The sequence below is a fragment of the Macaca mulatta genome, chromosome 20, assembly GCF_049350105.2.
Source record: "Macaca mulatta isolate MMU2019108-1 chromosome 20, T2T-MMU8v2.0, whole genome shotgun sequence".
NCBI classification, from domain to species: Eukaryota; Metazoa; Chordata; class Mammalia; order Primates; family Cercopithecidae; genus Macaca; species Macaca mulatta.
In genome coordinates this window covers 16,465,228-16,479,730 of record NC_133425.1, presented here as the reverse complement: position 1 = coordinate 16,479,730, position 14,503 = coordinate 16,465,228, and the positions used below count along the sequence as shown (strand labels likewise).

The following is a 14,503-nucleotide window of genomic DNA, read 5'->3' as shown; positions in this document are numbered from 1 at the left end:
GCCTAGAGAGGTGAAATCAATTGCCTATGACCCCACAGCCAGTAAAAGAGCAGAGCAGAAATGCAAAGCGAGACTAAGGGGGTTATTGGGCCGTTCGGCGGGGTGGGCGGGGGAAGAGAAATAAGGTGATGTGTGGTCCAAGGGCCACTGCCCCCTGCCTTGAAGATGACTGGGAAGAACATCTTCACTCATCAAAACCAGTATCATATGAAAAATACAGGATTTCCTTGATTTTTTAAGTTAAAACACAAGGTCTTCCCAATGAGTCAGTAAACACTTTCTACAAAAAGTCATATGGTGGCTGGGTACAGTGGCTCACACCTGTAATCCCAGCACTTTGGGAGGCGGAGATGGCAAGATCACTTGAGGCCAGGAGTTGGAAACCAGCCTGGCTAAGAGAGACCCCCTTTCCTATTAAAAAAAAAAAAATTTTTTTAAGTAAACCAGGCAGGATAGTGCACACCTGTACTCCCAACTAATTGGAAGGCTGAGGCAGGAGGATGTGAGCCAGAAGTTCGAGGCTGCAGTGAGCTATGATCATGCCACTGCACCGCAGCCTAGAACAGTAAGACCCTGTCTCACACACCACCACCACCCAGTCAGATAGTATTTTAGCCTTTACAGGCTACATACGGTCTTGCCAAATATTCATTTTTTAAAACAACCCTTAAAAACATAATAAATCATTCTTAGAGTAAGGGCCATAAAAACAAGCTGTAGACCCTATCCTTCTTTCAGCTTGAGTGTTTTACACAGACATGCCTGCAAGGCTCTGTTCAACACAAACGATGAGGTATACCACCAACTCCGTGGGATCAGACAGATTTGGGAGACCGGAAACATGGCAACGGAGGACTCCACCCTGCGACCAGATGCTAATATGCCTTGAATGACGCACAAACACATCCCATGTACATTTCTAAAAACCTGGCTTGAATAGAAAATTTTAAAAAGATTTTTTCACATTGTATGACTTGGCTAAAAAAAGTTTTTCACCACTCATTGAGAAAACATGGAAGTACAAACATACAAAGCCTCTTTGACCACCAGCCCAAACCAGTTCAACATTCACTTCTCTTGATTTTATTGATCTTTTAAAAAAATAAAAGGACATCTTTTATGGATACAGGTTAGGATGTTTCTAGGGTAAGAAACCCACCATCGCAGTTTAATTCTCTGCGGAATTTCAGTAGCACTTGGAAAGTTCTGCTTTCAACCTGAAATTTTTGCTGTTCTTCCAGAAAATAACTTAGTAACAAAATGAAGGCCGTGAAGCTGCAGGCACACTCCAGAAATTAGTGTGTTCTTTAACTTGTGTCCCAAAGAGACAGCAGTTCCTAACACGCAGTGATGAGTGGACACACCGTGGTGTGTTGGAAATTCCGTGTTCACGTCTTTGACAAGGAAGCCTCCAACAATGATCTCGCGCTTTATTCTTATTTGAAGATCACCCTGGTTACTTCATTATGACTTTGAATGAAGTCCTGCTTAGTGGCTGCATTACCATGGCCACCCCCAAAGACCCCTCGGGGTCCTGAGGCAGAATTCCCCCCGCCCCACCAGGGGACTCAGGAAAATGAATGATTACAGTTTGCCAAGAGGACAGATTTCCCACTGACGCTGGTTGGTCTGGAAAATTACTCTGAAAACTCAAACACACCTCTAGAAATCTCAATGAGAAGCAGGCTACAGTCTCAGGTTTATGCCACTTTTTTTTTTTTTTTTGGAGACGGAGTCTCGCTCTGTTGCCCAGGCTGGAGCACAGTAGCGCCATCTTGGCTCACTGCAACCTCCGCCTCCCAGGTTCAAGCAATTCTCCTGCCTCACCCTCCCAAGTAGCTGGAATTACAGGTGCCCACCACTGCACCCAGCTAATTTTTTGTATTATTAGTAGAGATGGGGTTTCACCATGTGGCCAGGCTGGTCTCGAACTCCTGACCTCAGGTAATCCACCCACCTTGGCCTCCCAAAGTGCTAGGATTATAGGCCTAAGCCACCACGCCCGGCCTATTCCACAGTTTTTAAAAGGGCATGTGACCGTTCTGTTCTTGGTTATTATACATGATTTCAGTACACCACAAAGCACTGAGAAATTTTGTTCTGGAAGACAATTCCAGCTGGTTGGGGGCTGGGAGAAGAGTCTCTGAGAGAAGCTCCATCCCACATTTAAGGAGACTTGGGACATTAACACCACCTGTCAAGACCAATCGGGGCCAGGCGCGGTGACTCACGCCTGTAATTCCAGCACTCTGGCAGGCTGAGACGGGAGGATCACTTGAGGCCAGGAGTTCAAGACCAGCCTGGCCAACATGGTGAAACTCCGTTTCTCAGTAAAAATACAAAATTAGCGGGTGTAGTGGTACACTCCTGTAGTCCCAGCTACTCAGGAGGCTGAGATAGGAGAATCATTTGAACCTGGGAGGCAGAGGCTGCAGTGAGCCAAAATCGCACCACTGCACTCCAGCCTGGACGAGACAAGGCAAGAGCATGACTGTCTCAAAAGAGTAAGAAAAAAATAAAAAAAGACCAATCAGGACTCTGCTTGGCTTAGCTCAACATGATGGGGTATGGGAGCAACGGTTCACGCTTGAAATCCTAGCACTCTGGGAGCCCGAGGCGGGAAGATCACTTGAGGCCAGGAGTTCAAGACCACCCTGGGCAACATGGCAAAATCCCGTCTCTACTAAAAATACAAAAAATTTAGCCAGGCCTGGTGGTGGGTGCCTGTAAATCCTAGCTACCTGGAAGACTCAGGCACAAGAACGGTTTGAACCCAGGAGGCGGAGGCTGCAGTGAGCTGAGATCATGCCACTGCACTCCAGCCTGGGTGACAGAGTGAGACTCTATCTCAAAAACAGAAACAACAGGGTAGCCTCATCACCAACACCTTAGAGCCCTTCCCAGAGAACCCCATTTGTCCCTCTTTGCAATGCACACAGTGGCAGGCAGGGATGAGGAGACATTTCCCAGGGACAAACCCCAGAGCACAGGTGATGGCCTCAGTCATTGGCTTGGGCCGCAAAGCTAACTACGGAGACTGCTCTTATTTCTCAAACTAACTTAAAATAAAACCTAGTGTAAAAAAGACGACCAAAGGGAACGACTCGCACCGACACCAAGAGCTTCAGCTTCCGTGGTTTTCCTAAAGCAACATCTTGACTACCCCCTGGGCTGACGGCAGCGGTGATGAAGACATGTGTGAAGGCGGCTTCCCAAATTCCAGGCGCTTCCCCAACCTTCAGACAGAGCAAACCAAATTAAGCTGACATGACAGCTGTGACAAACTGGCTAGCACCGGGGCCCACAGAGTTATAAGGGTGAACATCAAGAGTCGGGAGCAGGGTCTCACAGGGTCTCAATTTTCTCTCCTGTGAAATGAAGAAGAGGACACTGGCTACCTGGCTCTCAGATTCCAAGGTCACACAAAACGCCCAGTCTCAGACCCACTAGAAAAATCCATCTCTTACCTATTGTTTATTTTACAGCCTGGGCAACACAGTGAGACCCTGTCTCTACAAAAAATGCAAACAAAAATTAGCTGGGTGTGGTGGCCTGCATGTGTAGTCCCAGCTACTTGGGAGGCTGAGGTGGAAGGATCGCTTGAGCCCGGAAGGTGGAGGTTGCAGTGAGCCAAGATCATGCCACTGCAGTCTAGCCTGGGTGACAGAGCGAGACCCTGTCTCAAAAACAAGGCCAGGCATGATCACTCATGCTTGTAACCCCCAGCGCTTGGGAGGCCAAAGTGGGAGGATCGCCTGGAAAAATCAACCAGAAAACTCACCTCTAGAAATCTCAATGAGGAGCAGACTACAGTCTCAGAGGTCTATTCTCAAACTCAAAGCCAGGAGGTTTGAGACCAGTCTCAGCAACATAGCAAGACTTTCTATAAAACATAAAAAAAATTAGCCAGGGTGTGGTGTGCACCTGCGGTCCCAGCTACTTGGGAGGCTGAGGCAAGATGGCTTGAGTGAGCTGAGGAAGATGAGGCTGCAGTGAGCTATGGTCGCACCACTGCACTCCAGCCTAGGCGACTCAGCAAAATCTTGTCTCGTAGGGAAAAAAAAAAAAAAAAAAACAGAAAAATTATTATGATTTTTTTTTGAGAGTCTCACTCTGTTGCCTAGACTGGAGTGCAGTGGTGCAACCTTGGCTCATTGCAACCTCCGCCTCCTGGGTTCAAGTGATTCTTGTGCCTGTCACCAGAGTAGCAGGGACTACAGGCATCCGCCACCATGCCTGGCTAATTTTCATATTTTTAGTAGAGACAGGGTTTCACCATGTTGCCCAGTTTGGTCTCGTGAACTCCTGGCCTCAAGTGATCCACCCTCCTCTGCCTCCTGAAGTGCTGGGATTACAGGTCTCAGCCACTGCACCTGGCCTAAAAATCCACGTGTAAAGGTCTGAAAGTTATGTGCATGCCATGGAAAAGATTCTTAGTTTCCTGCCACGTGTCTGCTACAAACCCATCAGATTCCTATGGCTTGGGGCCCAGAGAAATGGCAGTCACACACCTTGCAGAATTCCTGAATCTGAAAGCTGCCCCCCCTTTTTTTTTTTTCCTGAGACAAGGTCTGGCTTCATCACCCAGGCTGGAGCGCAGTGGCTGGGAACATGGCTCACTGTGGCCTCAACCTCCTGAGCTCAATTGATCCACTGGCCTCAGCCTCCCAAAGCGCTGGGATTACAAGTGCGAGCCACTGTGCCTGGCCCTGATTTTCTTTAGGCAAGAAAATCAATGACACTGTTAGAGGTCAGATCTGTGCTGTTCCATCGGGTGGCTGGTTTCAGGAACATAGGCTGGCTAGAACTCAAGCCAGTTTCTCAAAGGTTCTACAGATTTAAAAAGGAAAAAAAAAAGGCTGGTTGCAGCGGCTCACGCCTGTAATCCCAGCACTTTGGGAGGCCGAGGTGGGTGGATCACAAGGTCAGGAGATCAAGACCATCCTAACACGGTGAAACCCCATCTCTACTAAAAATACAAAAAACTAGCTGGGCGTGGTAGCACATGCCTGTAATCCCAGCTCCTCAGGAGGCTGAGGCAGGAGAATTGCTTGGACCTGGGAGGCAGAGGTTGCAGTGAGTTGAGATCATGCCACTGTACTCCAGCCTAGCCGACAGAGAAAGACTCTGTCTCCAAAAAAAAAAAAAAAAAAAAAAAAAAAAATCTTCAGGCGAAGCAGAGCCGTGATTGATACTCAATTCCCCAAATAAGGGCTTTATTTTTATTTAACTACTAACTTTTTGATATGGAGTCTTGCTCTGTCGCCCAGGCTGCTGTGCAGAGGTACAATTTTGGCTCACTACAATCTCTGCCTCCAAGGTTCAAGTGATTCTCCTTCCTCAGCCTCCCGAGTAGCTAGGACTATAGGCACATGCTACCATGCCTGGCTAATTTTTCTATTTTTTGGTGGAGATGGGGTCTTACCAATGTTGCCCAGACTGGTTTTGAACTCCTGACCTCAAGTGATCCACCTGCCTTGGCCTCCCAGACTGCTGGGATTACAGGCGTGCGACACCACACCTGACCCAAATAAGGGTTTTACAGAGGACATTCTCACAGTGAATGAGTAGTAGCTGTAGAATCAAATGACAAAAATGACCCTCTTGGCCAGGCATGGTATCCCACACCTGTCGTCCCAGCACTCTGGGAGGATGAAGGGTGAGGATCGCTTGAAGTTCAGAGTTTGAGACCAAACTCAGCAACATGGCAAAACCCTGTCTCTAGAAAAAAATACAACAACTTAGCCGGGTATGGTGGCACACACCTGTACTCCCAGCTACTCAGGGGACTGAGGTGGGAGGACTGTTTGAGACGGGAGGCAGAGGGTGAGCCATGGTCCTGCCATCGTAGTCTAGCCTGGGTGACAGAGTGAGACCCTGTCTCACAAAACAAGACCCTCTCCAGCCCTTTGTCCAAGCCACAAGACACCACCTAATGCTGCCTGCAGGGAGCAGAGGAGAGGATAAGGTTTGCTGAAATAATCCTATAACTTAAAAAGACACATGGCTGTGGGTTGGGGGTGAGTGTTTCTTGCCTGGGGCAGGCGGGTTCTCCCTGCAAGCGAGAGGTTTATTAGAAGGTACTGACCCCTTATCGCCCAAAGGCACACTGCTGCTGCTCGGCCGTCTCTCACCACCATCTCTGTTCTTGCTGCTCCGCCCAGAGGCTGGGCCACCTGTTCGGTTTGGGGACTGATCGTACACGAGGTTCCGGCAGGAAGCGAGTTTGGACTCCAGTGCCTGGAGAGAAATACACTTTTATCTTTCAAGTTATAGGCAAGGACTATTCTGTCTTACCAGAGCCCATACAGAAGAACGAACCCCAGAAAGTGGTTCTCAAACTGCTGTGCACTGGAATTCCAAAGTGGGACCCCAAGAAGAATCCAATGTATATGCCAGTCTCAGAACCAAGCACCTTAAGTATCTGGGAGCTGGCTGGGCACAATGGCTCACACCTGTAATCCCAGCACTCTGGGAGGCCAAGGCAGGAGGATGGCTTGAGCCCAGGAGTTTGAGACCAGCCTCGGCCACAAAGAGAGATCCCATCTCAGTTTTTTTTTTTTTTTTTTTTTTTTTTTTTTAACTTTTTTAGTCAAGGTCTCACTGTGTCACCCAGGCTGGAGTGCACTGGTGAGATCACAGCTCACCGCAGCCTCAACCTTCCAGGCTCAACCAATCCCTCCCACCTCAGCCTCCTGAGCAGCTGGGATTATAGGCGTCCGCAATCATGCCCAGCTAATAAAAAAAACTTTTTTAATGCAAAAACTCTTTTAATTACAAAAAATTTTTTTAAATGTTTGGGAGCTTCCTGGAAAAAGATAACAGCTCACTGCAGCCTCAACCTCCCAGGCTCAGGCAATCCTCCCACCTCAGCCTCCTGAATAGCTAGGACTATGCACAATCATGCTCCACAAAAAAAAAAAAAAAAAAAAATTAATGAAAAAAATTTTTTTAATTACAAAGAAATGAAAAAAATGGGAGCTTTCTGGAACATCACTAACCTAACCAATTATCCAACTCCACTCGTAGAAAGTAAGAAATCCACTTCTGGAATCCTTCACTCTTTCCTTTACCTTGTTAAACCTCTGCAGAATGGCTGGAAGTTTGACAAGGACTTGGTCTGGCTGCAACAGACCCTGAGGAAACCAAAAGGACACTGACAGCACCCCGGGCTTCTCTATACTCCAACGAGGCTAAATATCGAAATGCGGACCCGTTTCTAGAATAGCAAACCAGGCAGCCAAAAGCCAGGAGTAAAAACACAGAAGAAATGAGTTGCAAGCTTCTACTAAGTTGTAGCTATGAATACACTGTGTACAGTGACAACTTGGTAGGAGTTAAATGATGTGGCCTTCCAGGAATCATTTTTAAAAATAAACTACAAAGAATACCTATGTTATTGCTTAAGCACAAAAGGATCCCTCCCTATAATTAACATAAAAGCTGAAAGGCCAAGTTCTTTACCTTAGGCTTTCAAGATTGATTGATTGACTGATTGAGATCAAGTCTCACTGTCACCCAGTGGCATGATGTCAGCTCACTGCAACCTTTTTCTCCCGGATTCAAGCAATTTTCCTGCCTCAGCCTCCCAAGTAGCTGGGATTATAGGCGCCCGCCACCACGCCTGGCTAATTTTGTATTTTTAGTAGACATGGGGTTTCACCATGTTGGCCAGGCTGGTCTTGAATTCCTGACCTCAGGTGATCCACCCATCTCGGCCTCCCAAAGTGTCAAGATTCTCTTAAACCCTGAGAAACAACCAAAAAAAAAAAAAAAAGCGGCAGTTTTTTTCTTTCCTGAGACAATGTCGTGCTGTCACCCAGGATGGAGAGTAGTGGTGCAATCTTAGCTCACTCAGCCTCAACCTCCCAGGCTCAAGCAATCCTGCCACCTCTTGGACTCCTTAGTAGCTGGGACCACCAGTATGCACACCACCAGGCCTGGCTAATTTTTGCATTTTTGTAGAGGCAAGTCGGGGCAGGGGGTTTCACCAATACTGCCCAAGCTGGTGTCAAACTCCTGAGCTTAAGTGACCCTCCCAAACTACTGGGATTGTAGGTATGAGCCACTGCACCCAGCCAAAAGAGAAGGCCGTTTCTAAACACTCCTCAGTTTTTCAAATTAAGGAAAAAACTCATCTTAATTTCCCAAATTGCCTAGACGAAAAATGGTAAAAGGAAAGAGACATACACAGAGTTCAGAGCAATGCTTAGAGTCAGAGCTCTGAGTGTCTGGCAGTAACTCCCACAGAAAGTGCTAATGATTCCCAGGGATGCTAAAGGAGCAGCCACATCTAAAACTCACCACATTGCTATTAAAGGGGTTGGACGCATTGGCTCATGCCTGTAATCCCACAACTTTGGGAGGCCAACCTGGGAGGATCCCTTGAGGCCAGGAATTTAAGACCAGCCTGGGCAACAAAGCAATACCCCCATTACTACAAAAAATGAAAACATCAGCCAGGCATGGTGGCGCACACCTGTGGTCCAAGTTACTCGGGAAGCTAAGGCAGGAGGATCGCTTGAGACCAGGACTTTGAGGAGTTCAAGGTTGCAGTGAATTGTGATCATACCACTACACTCCAGCCTGGGCAACAGAGCAAGACCCTGTCTCTTAAAAAAGGAAAAAAATAAGAGGGCAGGAACTAGATCAACCCCCTTTCACACATCCTGAAAGACAGGCAGGAAGGCACCAAATACCAGAAAACTGTGTTCTTACCCCAACTTTCCGCAGTAGGTCTCCCACGATGTTGAGGGCTGATATCCGGGCCGCAGGCGTGAGGGGAGTTCCCCCAGTGGAGTCATCCAGGCCTGGGTGTGCAAAGGGAAGAGCATATAACTCACCAACCTATAGTCATGTCCGTGAACTAACATCACTAGGTTCCAAACCACAGGACAGGAGGGGCGCTGACGCCTTTCCTCAGATCCCAAAAACTACCCTATTTCTTTCCGTAGTTAACTGCATCACACGCCCAAGGCCTATATGACAACCAATTTTTCAAGTCCTTGTGATGACTGCAACAAATATTTATTTTTACATGTTAGTCTTTAAAAGTTTTTTTTTTTTTTTTTTTAGACGTTGTCTTGCTGTCACCCAGACTGGAGTGCAGTGATGTGATCTCGGCTCACCGCAACCTCCACCTCCCAGGTTCAAGCGATTCTCCTGCCTTGGCCTCTTGAATAGCTGGGATTACAGCCATGTGCCACCACACCCGGCTTATTTTTATATTTTTTATAGAGAGAGTTTCACCACGTTGTCTAGGCTGGTCTCGAACTCCTGACCTCAAATGATCCGCCCACCTTGGCCTCCAAAAGTGCTGGGATTACCGGCATGAGCCATCATGCCTGGCCTTTTAAAAAAATTTTTTTTTGAGAGAGATAGGGTGTCACTATGTTGCCCAGGCTGATCATGAACTCCTGGTCTCAAGCGATCTTCCCACCTCTGCCTTTCCAAGGTTGGTATTTACAGGCATGAGCCACCGTGCCCAGCCATATTAGTCTTTTTAAAAAAACCCAAAACAAATCCTTTTGAAATTGTAGGAAATCCATATAATTAATTAACATAATGGCATCGGTGATAGATATAAGAACTATATAGACAGGATGATCCAGCTTTACAAGGGTTCAGCTCTGCAAGCCTCTCTTGTCCAAGTGGGGTCCATGCACCAGCAGCACCTGAGAACTCTTAGAAATGCAGAATCTCTCGGCCAGGCATAGTAGCTCACACCTGTAATCCCAGTGCTTTCGGAGGCCAAGGCATGGAGTTGCATGCCTCTAGTCCCAGCTACTCAGGAGGCTGAGGCAGGAGGATCACTGGAGCCCAGGAGTTGGAGGCTGCAGTGAGCTAAGATTGCACCACTGCATTTCAGCCTGGGCCACAGACCAAGACTGTGTCTCTAAAGGAAAAAAACAAAACAAAACAAAACAAACAAACAATGAAATAAAGTATGCAAAATGGCTCTAGACTGGGGCCAGGCACAACAGCTCACACCTGTACTACCACCACTTTCAGAGGCTGAGGCAGGCAGATTACCTGAGGTCAGGAGTTTGAGACCAGCCCGGCCAACATGGTGAAACCCCTTCTCTACTAAAAATACAAGATTAGCCAGGCTTGGTGGTGGGTGCCTGTAATCCAAGCTTACTCGGGAGGCTGAGGCAGGAGAATCACTTGAACCCGGGAGGAAGGTGTTGCAGTAAGCCAAGATCGCACCACTGCACTCCAGCCTGGGTGACAGAGCGAAACTCCATCTCAACAAAACAAAACAAAAGGGCCCTGGCACTGGGATTCTAACAAGTCTCACTGGTCTCTTCATGCCCAGGGGACAAGCTAAGGGATGAGGCAGTAGATGGTAGGGTAAGATCTGGAGCCTGCCTGCCTGGGTCTGAATCCCAAACCATCTGCCATTCAATTACTTTATGACTCTGCTTAACTCAGGGCCTCACTTCCATCCTGGGCCGGCGGCGAAGGCTGCACGGTGGCCAGCACACACTGAGCACCCCATAACTGTCTTATTAATATCTGCTGTAAAAGGCCTGATTGGAAGCTGTCGGCAGAGGGTCTGGGGTGAGAATTCAGATTTTTTTCCCCACCCACGCAGCACAGGTTACACTGAGTCTAGCTGTCGGTGGATGCATTACCAAACCCACAGAATGCATTTTACTTTTTTGTATTTGGTTAGTGACATTTCAAATTTGGGAGGTTTTATATTCAAAAAGAGGATTTTGGGCCAGACGCAGTGGCTCACGCCTGTAATCCTAGCACTTTGGGATCAGCCAAAGCAGGCAGATCACTTGAGTCCAGGAATTTGATAGTAGCCTGGGCTTGCCATGTCTCCACCTAAAATACAAAAGTTAGCCAGGTATGGTGGCGCACGCCTTTACTCCCAGCTACTCCGGAGGATGAGGTGGGAGAATCACTTGAGCCCATGACGCAGAGGTCACAGTGAGCCAAGATCACGTCACTGCACTCCAGCCTGGGTGACACAGTGAGATCCTGTCTCAAAAAAAACCAACAACAAAAAAAGAGCATTTCTGGCTTTGAAGAATGGAAAAAACTGCAGATGAGGGGCCGTTCCTTCTAGTGCAGAGTAGCAGCCACCCGCTTTGGGTGGGGTTTCCATTTCCCAGTGCATCACAGACTCCACTACTCCCTCACACCCACTCCTCACTCATCTCAATTGCCCATCCCCAGGAACATCCCAGTCTACTCTCTGCTCAAAGCCTGAGAGTATATCAGGCTCTGAGCCTGGTGCAAATCATCACACACCCAGGACCCACCCCAGATTCTTACCCAGAAACACTTTGTGAACCGAGAAAATTCTCCAATTCCCACTCCCCTTACCACGTCTGAAGCTCCCGGGCGTGTTTAAACTCGAGCTGGGTCCTCGGTGAGCGATGGGCGTGGACGGCACAGAGCCCGTGGCCTGCACAGCTGTGTCTGTCCTCTCAGCTTCCACTGAGCTGGGCATGGGGGTCCTGGGTTTCTCCTGCTTCTGCTGCACGGCCAGTTCCTGCCGCAAATCTGTGCCAGGAAAAGGATTCAGGAATTCAAGTCCTCAGCCAGGCGCCGTGGCTCATGTTTATAATGCCAGCACTTTGGGAGGCCAAGGCCGGTGGATCATCCAAGGTCGAGTTTGAGCCCAGCCTGACCAACATGGTGAAACCCCATCTCTATAGAAAATGCAAGGCCGGGCGCGGTGGCTCAAGCCTGTAATCCCAGCACTTTGGGAGGCCGAGGCAGGCGGATCACGAGGTCAGGAGATCGAGACCATCCTGGCTAACACGGTGAAACCCCGTCTCTACTAAAAATACAAAAAACTAGCCGGGCACGGTGGCGGGCGCCTGTAGTCCCAGCTACTCGGGAGGCTGAGGCAGGAGAATGGTGTAAACCCGGGAGGCGGAGCTTGCAGTGAACTGAGATCCGGCCACTGCACTCCAGCCTGGGTGACAGAGCAAGACTCCGTCTCAAAAAAAAAAAAAAAAAAAAAAAAAAAAAAGAAAAGAAAATGCAAAAACCAGCCAGGCATGGTGGTAGGCACCTGTAATCTCAACTACTCAGGAGGAAGAGGCACGAGAATCACTTGAATCTGGAAGGCCAGGTGGCACTGAGCTGAGATTGCTCCGGTGCACTCCAGTCTGGGTGACAAGAGCAAGACTCCGTCTCAAAAAACAAAAAGGGAATTTAAGCCCTGGCTTAGGGTGGGTGGGGTGCAGGTATAGAGGTTCAACAGTGGATACTGGTCAGAAAAAAGACCTACTGGGGTGAAACACTCCAGGTAGAAACTCCAAATAAAGGGAAACCCACAGGACCTTGCCTAGCAGACTTACAACTCTACAGGATTTTTCTCTTGACTAAAAAAATAGTTTCAGATTTTTAAAAAGCTATGACAGTGACACACTAATGCTTTTATTATTGAAAAAACAATTCCAACATAGCAGTGTATTTAGAATACTAAATGAAAGTATGCCCAGGAGCAGTGGCTCATGCCTGCAATCCCAGCACTTTGGGAGGCTGAGGTGCAAGAATCTCGTTAATCCAAGAGGTCAAGGTTGCAGTGAGCCATGATTGTGCCACTCCACCCCGGGTGACAGAGTGAGACCTCTGGCAAAAAAAAAAAGAAAAGGCCAGACGCAGTGGCTCACGCCTATAATCCCAGCACTCTGAGAGGTCGAGGTGGGAGGGTCGCTTGAGGTCAGGAGTTTGAAGCCAACATGGCAAAACCCCGTCCCTGTTAAAAATACAAAAAATTAGCCATACATGGTGGCGTGCGCCTGTAGTCCCAGCTGCTTGGGAGGCTGAGGCAGGACAATTGCTTGAGCCTGGGGGACCGAGGTTATAGTGAGCTGAGATCACGCCACTGCACTCCAGCCTCTGTGACAGAGCAAGACTGTCTCAAAAACAAAGTATGCTTTCCAGACTATCCCCAAACACTCCTCATTCATAATCACCATAACAAATGGGAGAGCTTTCAACCATTGTTCTCTGAATTATTATTATTATTATTTTTGAGATGGAGTTTCACTCTGTTGCCCAGGCTGGAGTGCAATGGCACAATCTCGGCTCACTGCAACCTTTGCCTCCCGGGTTCAAGTGATTCTCCTGCCTCAGTCTCCTAAGTAGCTGGGATTACAGGCACGCACCACCATGCCTGGCTTTTTTTTTTTTTTTTTAAACAGAGACGGGGTTTCACCATGTTGTCCAGGCTGGTCTTGAACTCCTGACCTCAGGTGATCCACCCACCTCGGCCTCCCAAAGTGCTGGGATTACAGGCATGAGCCACTGTGCCTGGCTGTTCTCTCCATTTTCAAACATAAACTTTATAACATACATATATATCTACTGAGCATAAAATAAGAACATTTTTTATTAAGCATTACTGAAACATACAATATCTTGTCCTGTGTATGACTTACTCTCCCACCTTCAGTGGTATGTCTTGGCAATGTTTTTTGTTTTAGAGACAGGGTCTGACTCAGTCACCCAGGCTGCGGTGCAGTGGCACAATCATAGCTCAAGGTAACCTTGAACTCCTGGGCTCAAGTCATCCTCCCACTTCAGCCTCCTAAGTACTTGGGACTACAGGCATATGCCACCAGGCCTAGCTAATTTTTACACTTCATTTTTGTAGAGATGGGGTCTCACTATGCTGTCCAAGCTCATCTTGAACTCCTAGGCTCAAGCAATCCTCTTGCGTCCATCTCTCAAAGCACTGAGATTACAGGCATCAGCCACTGTGCCTAGCCTTGGCAATTTTTCTACCACAATATTGTTCATTTAAACAATTTTTTAATATTTCACATAATAAATCTATGTACTTCATTTAACCACTTCATGACTGATGGACATCTAGGAACAACTACTTTATTAAACTTAGGAATTTTTACTTTTCATCCCCCACCTACTGGTTACACATTACAAAGCAAATTGACGTTATAAACAATTTATTGGGCTGGTAACAGTAACTAACCCCTGTAATCCCAGCACTTTGGGAAGCCGAGGCAGGCAGATCACCTGAGGTCAGGAGTTCAAGAGCAGCCTGGGCAACATGGTGAAACCCCGTCTCTATTAAAAAATACTAAAAATTAGCCAGGCATGGTGGCGTACACCTGTAGTCCCAGCTACTCGGAAGGCTGAGGCAGGAGAATCGCTTGAACCCGGGAGGCAGAGGTTGCAGTGAGCAGAGATAGCACCACTGTACTCCAGCCTGGACAACAGATGAAGACGCCATCTCAAAAAAAAAAAAAAAAAAAAAAAAAAAAGATAGGATAAAAACAACTTGGACAATCCACTAATGAATGTCTTTTTTTTTCTTTTTTGAGACAGAGTCTCACTCTGTCACCTAGGCTGGAGTACAGTGATGCAATCTTGGCTCACTGCGACCTCCACCTCCCAGGTTCAAGCAATTCTCCTGCCTCAGCCTCCTGAGCAGCTGGGATTACAGGCATCCGCCACCACACCCTGCTCATGTTTTCTATTTTTAGTAGGGATGGGGTTTCTCTATTTC

General features: G+C 47.7%; 1 protein-coding gene across 36 annotated transcripts in view; it reads right to left on the bottom strand.

Annotated features, from left to right (window-relative positions):
• The window catches only part of NDE1 (nudE neurodevelopment protein 1), an 83,973-nt gene that overhangs the window by 22,601 nt on the left and 46,869 nt on the right, over nt 1–14,503 (bottom strand). For 6 of the 36 annotated variants that reach the window (NM_001266150.1, XM_077984040.1, XM_028840592.2 and 3 more), the window contains 3 exon segments: nt 6,089–6,240; nt 8,719–8,810; nt 11,341–11,520. In NM_001266150.1, the coding sequence (NP_001253079.1) occupies nt 6,089–6,240; nt 8,719–8,810; nt 11,341–11,520 (424 nt within the window). 36 annotated transcript variants of the gene reach the window in all.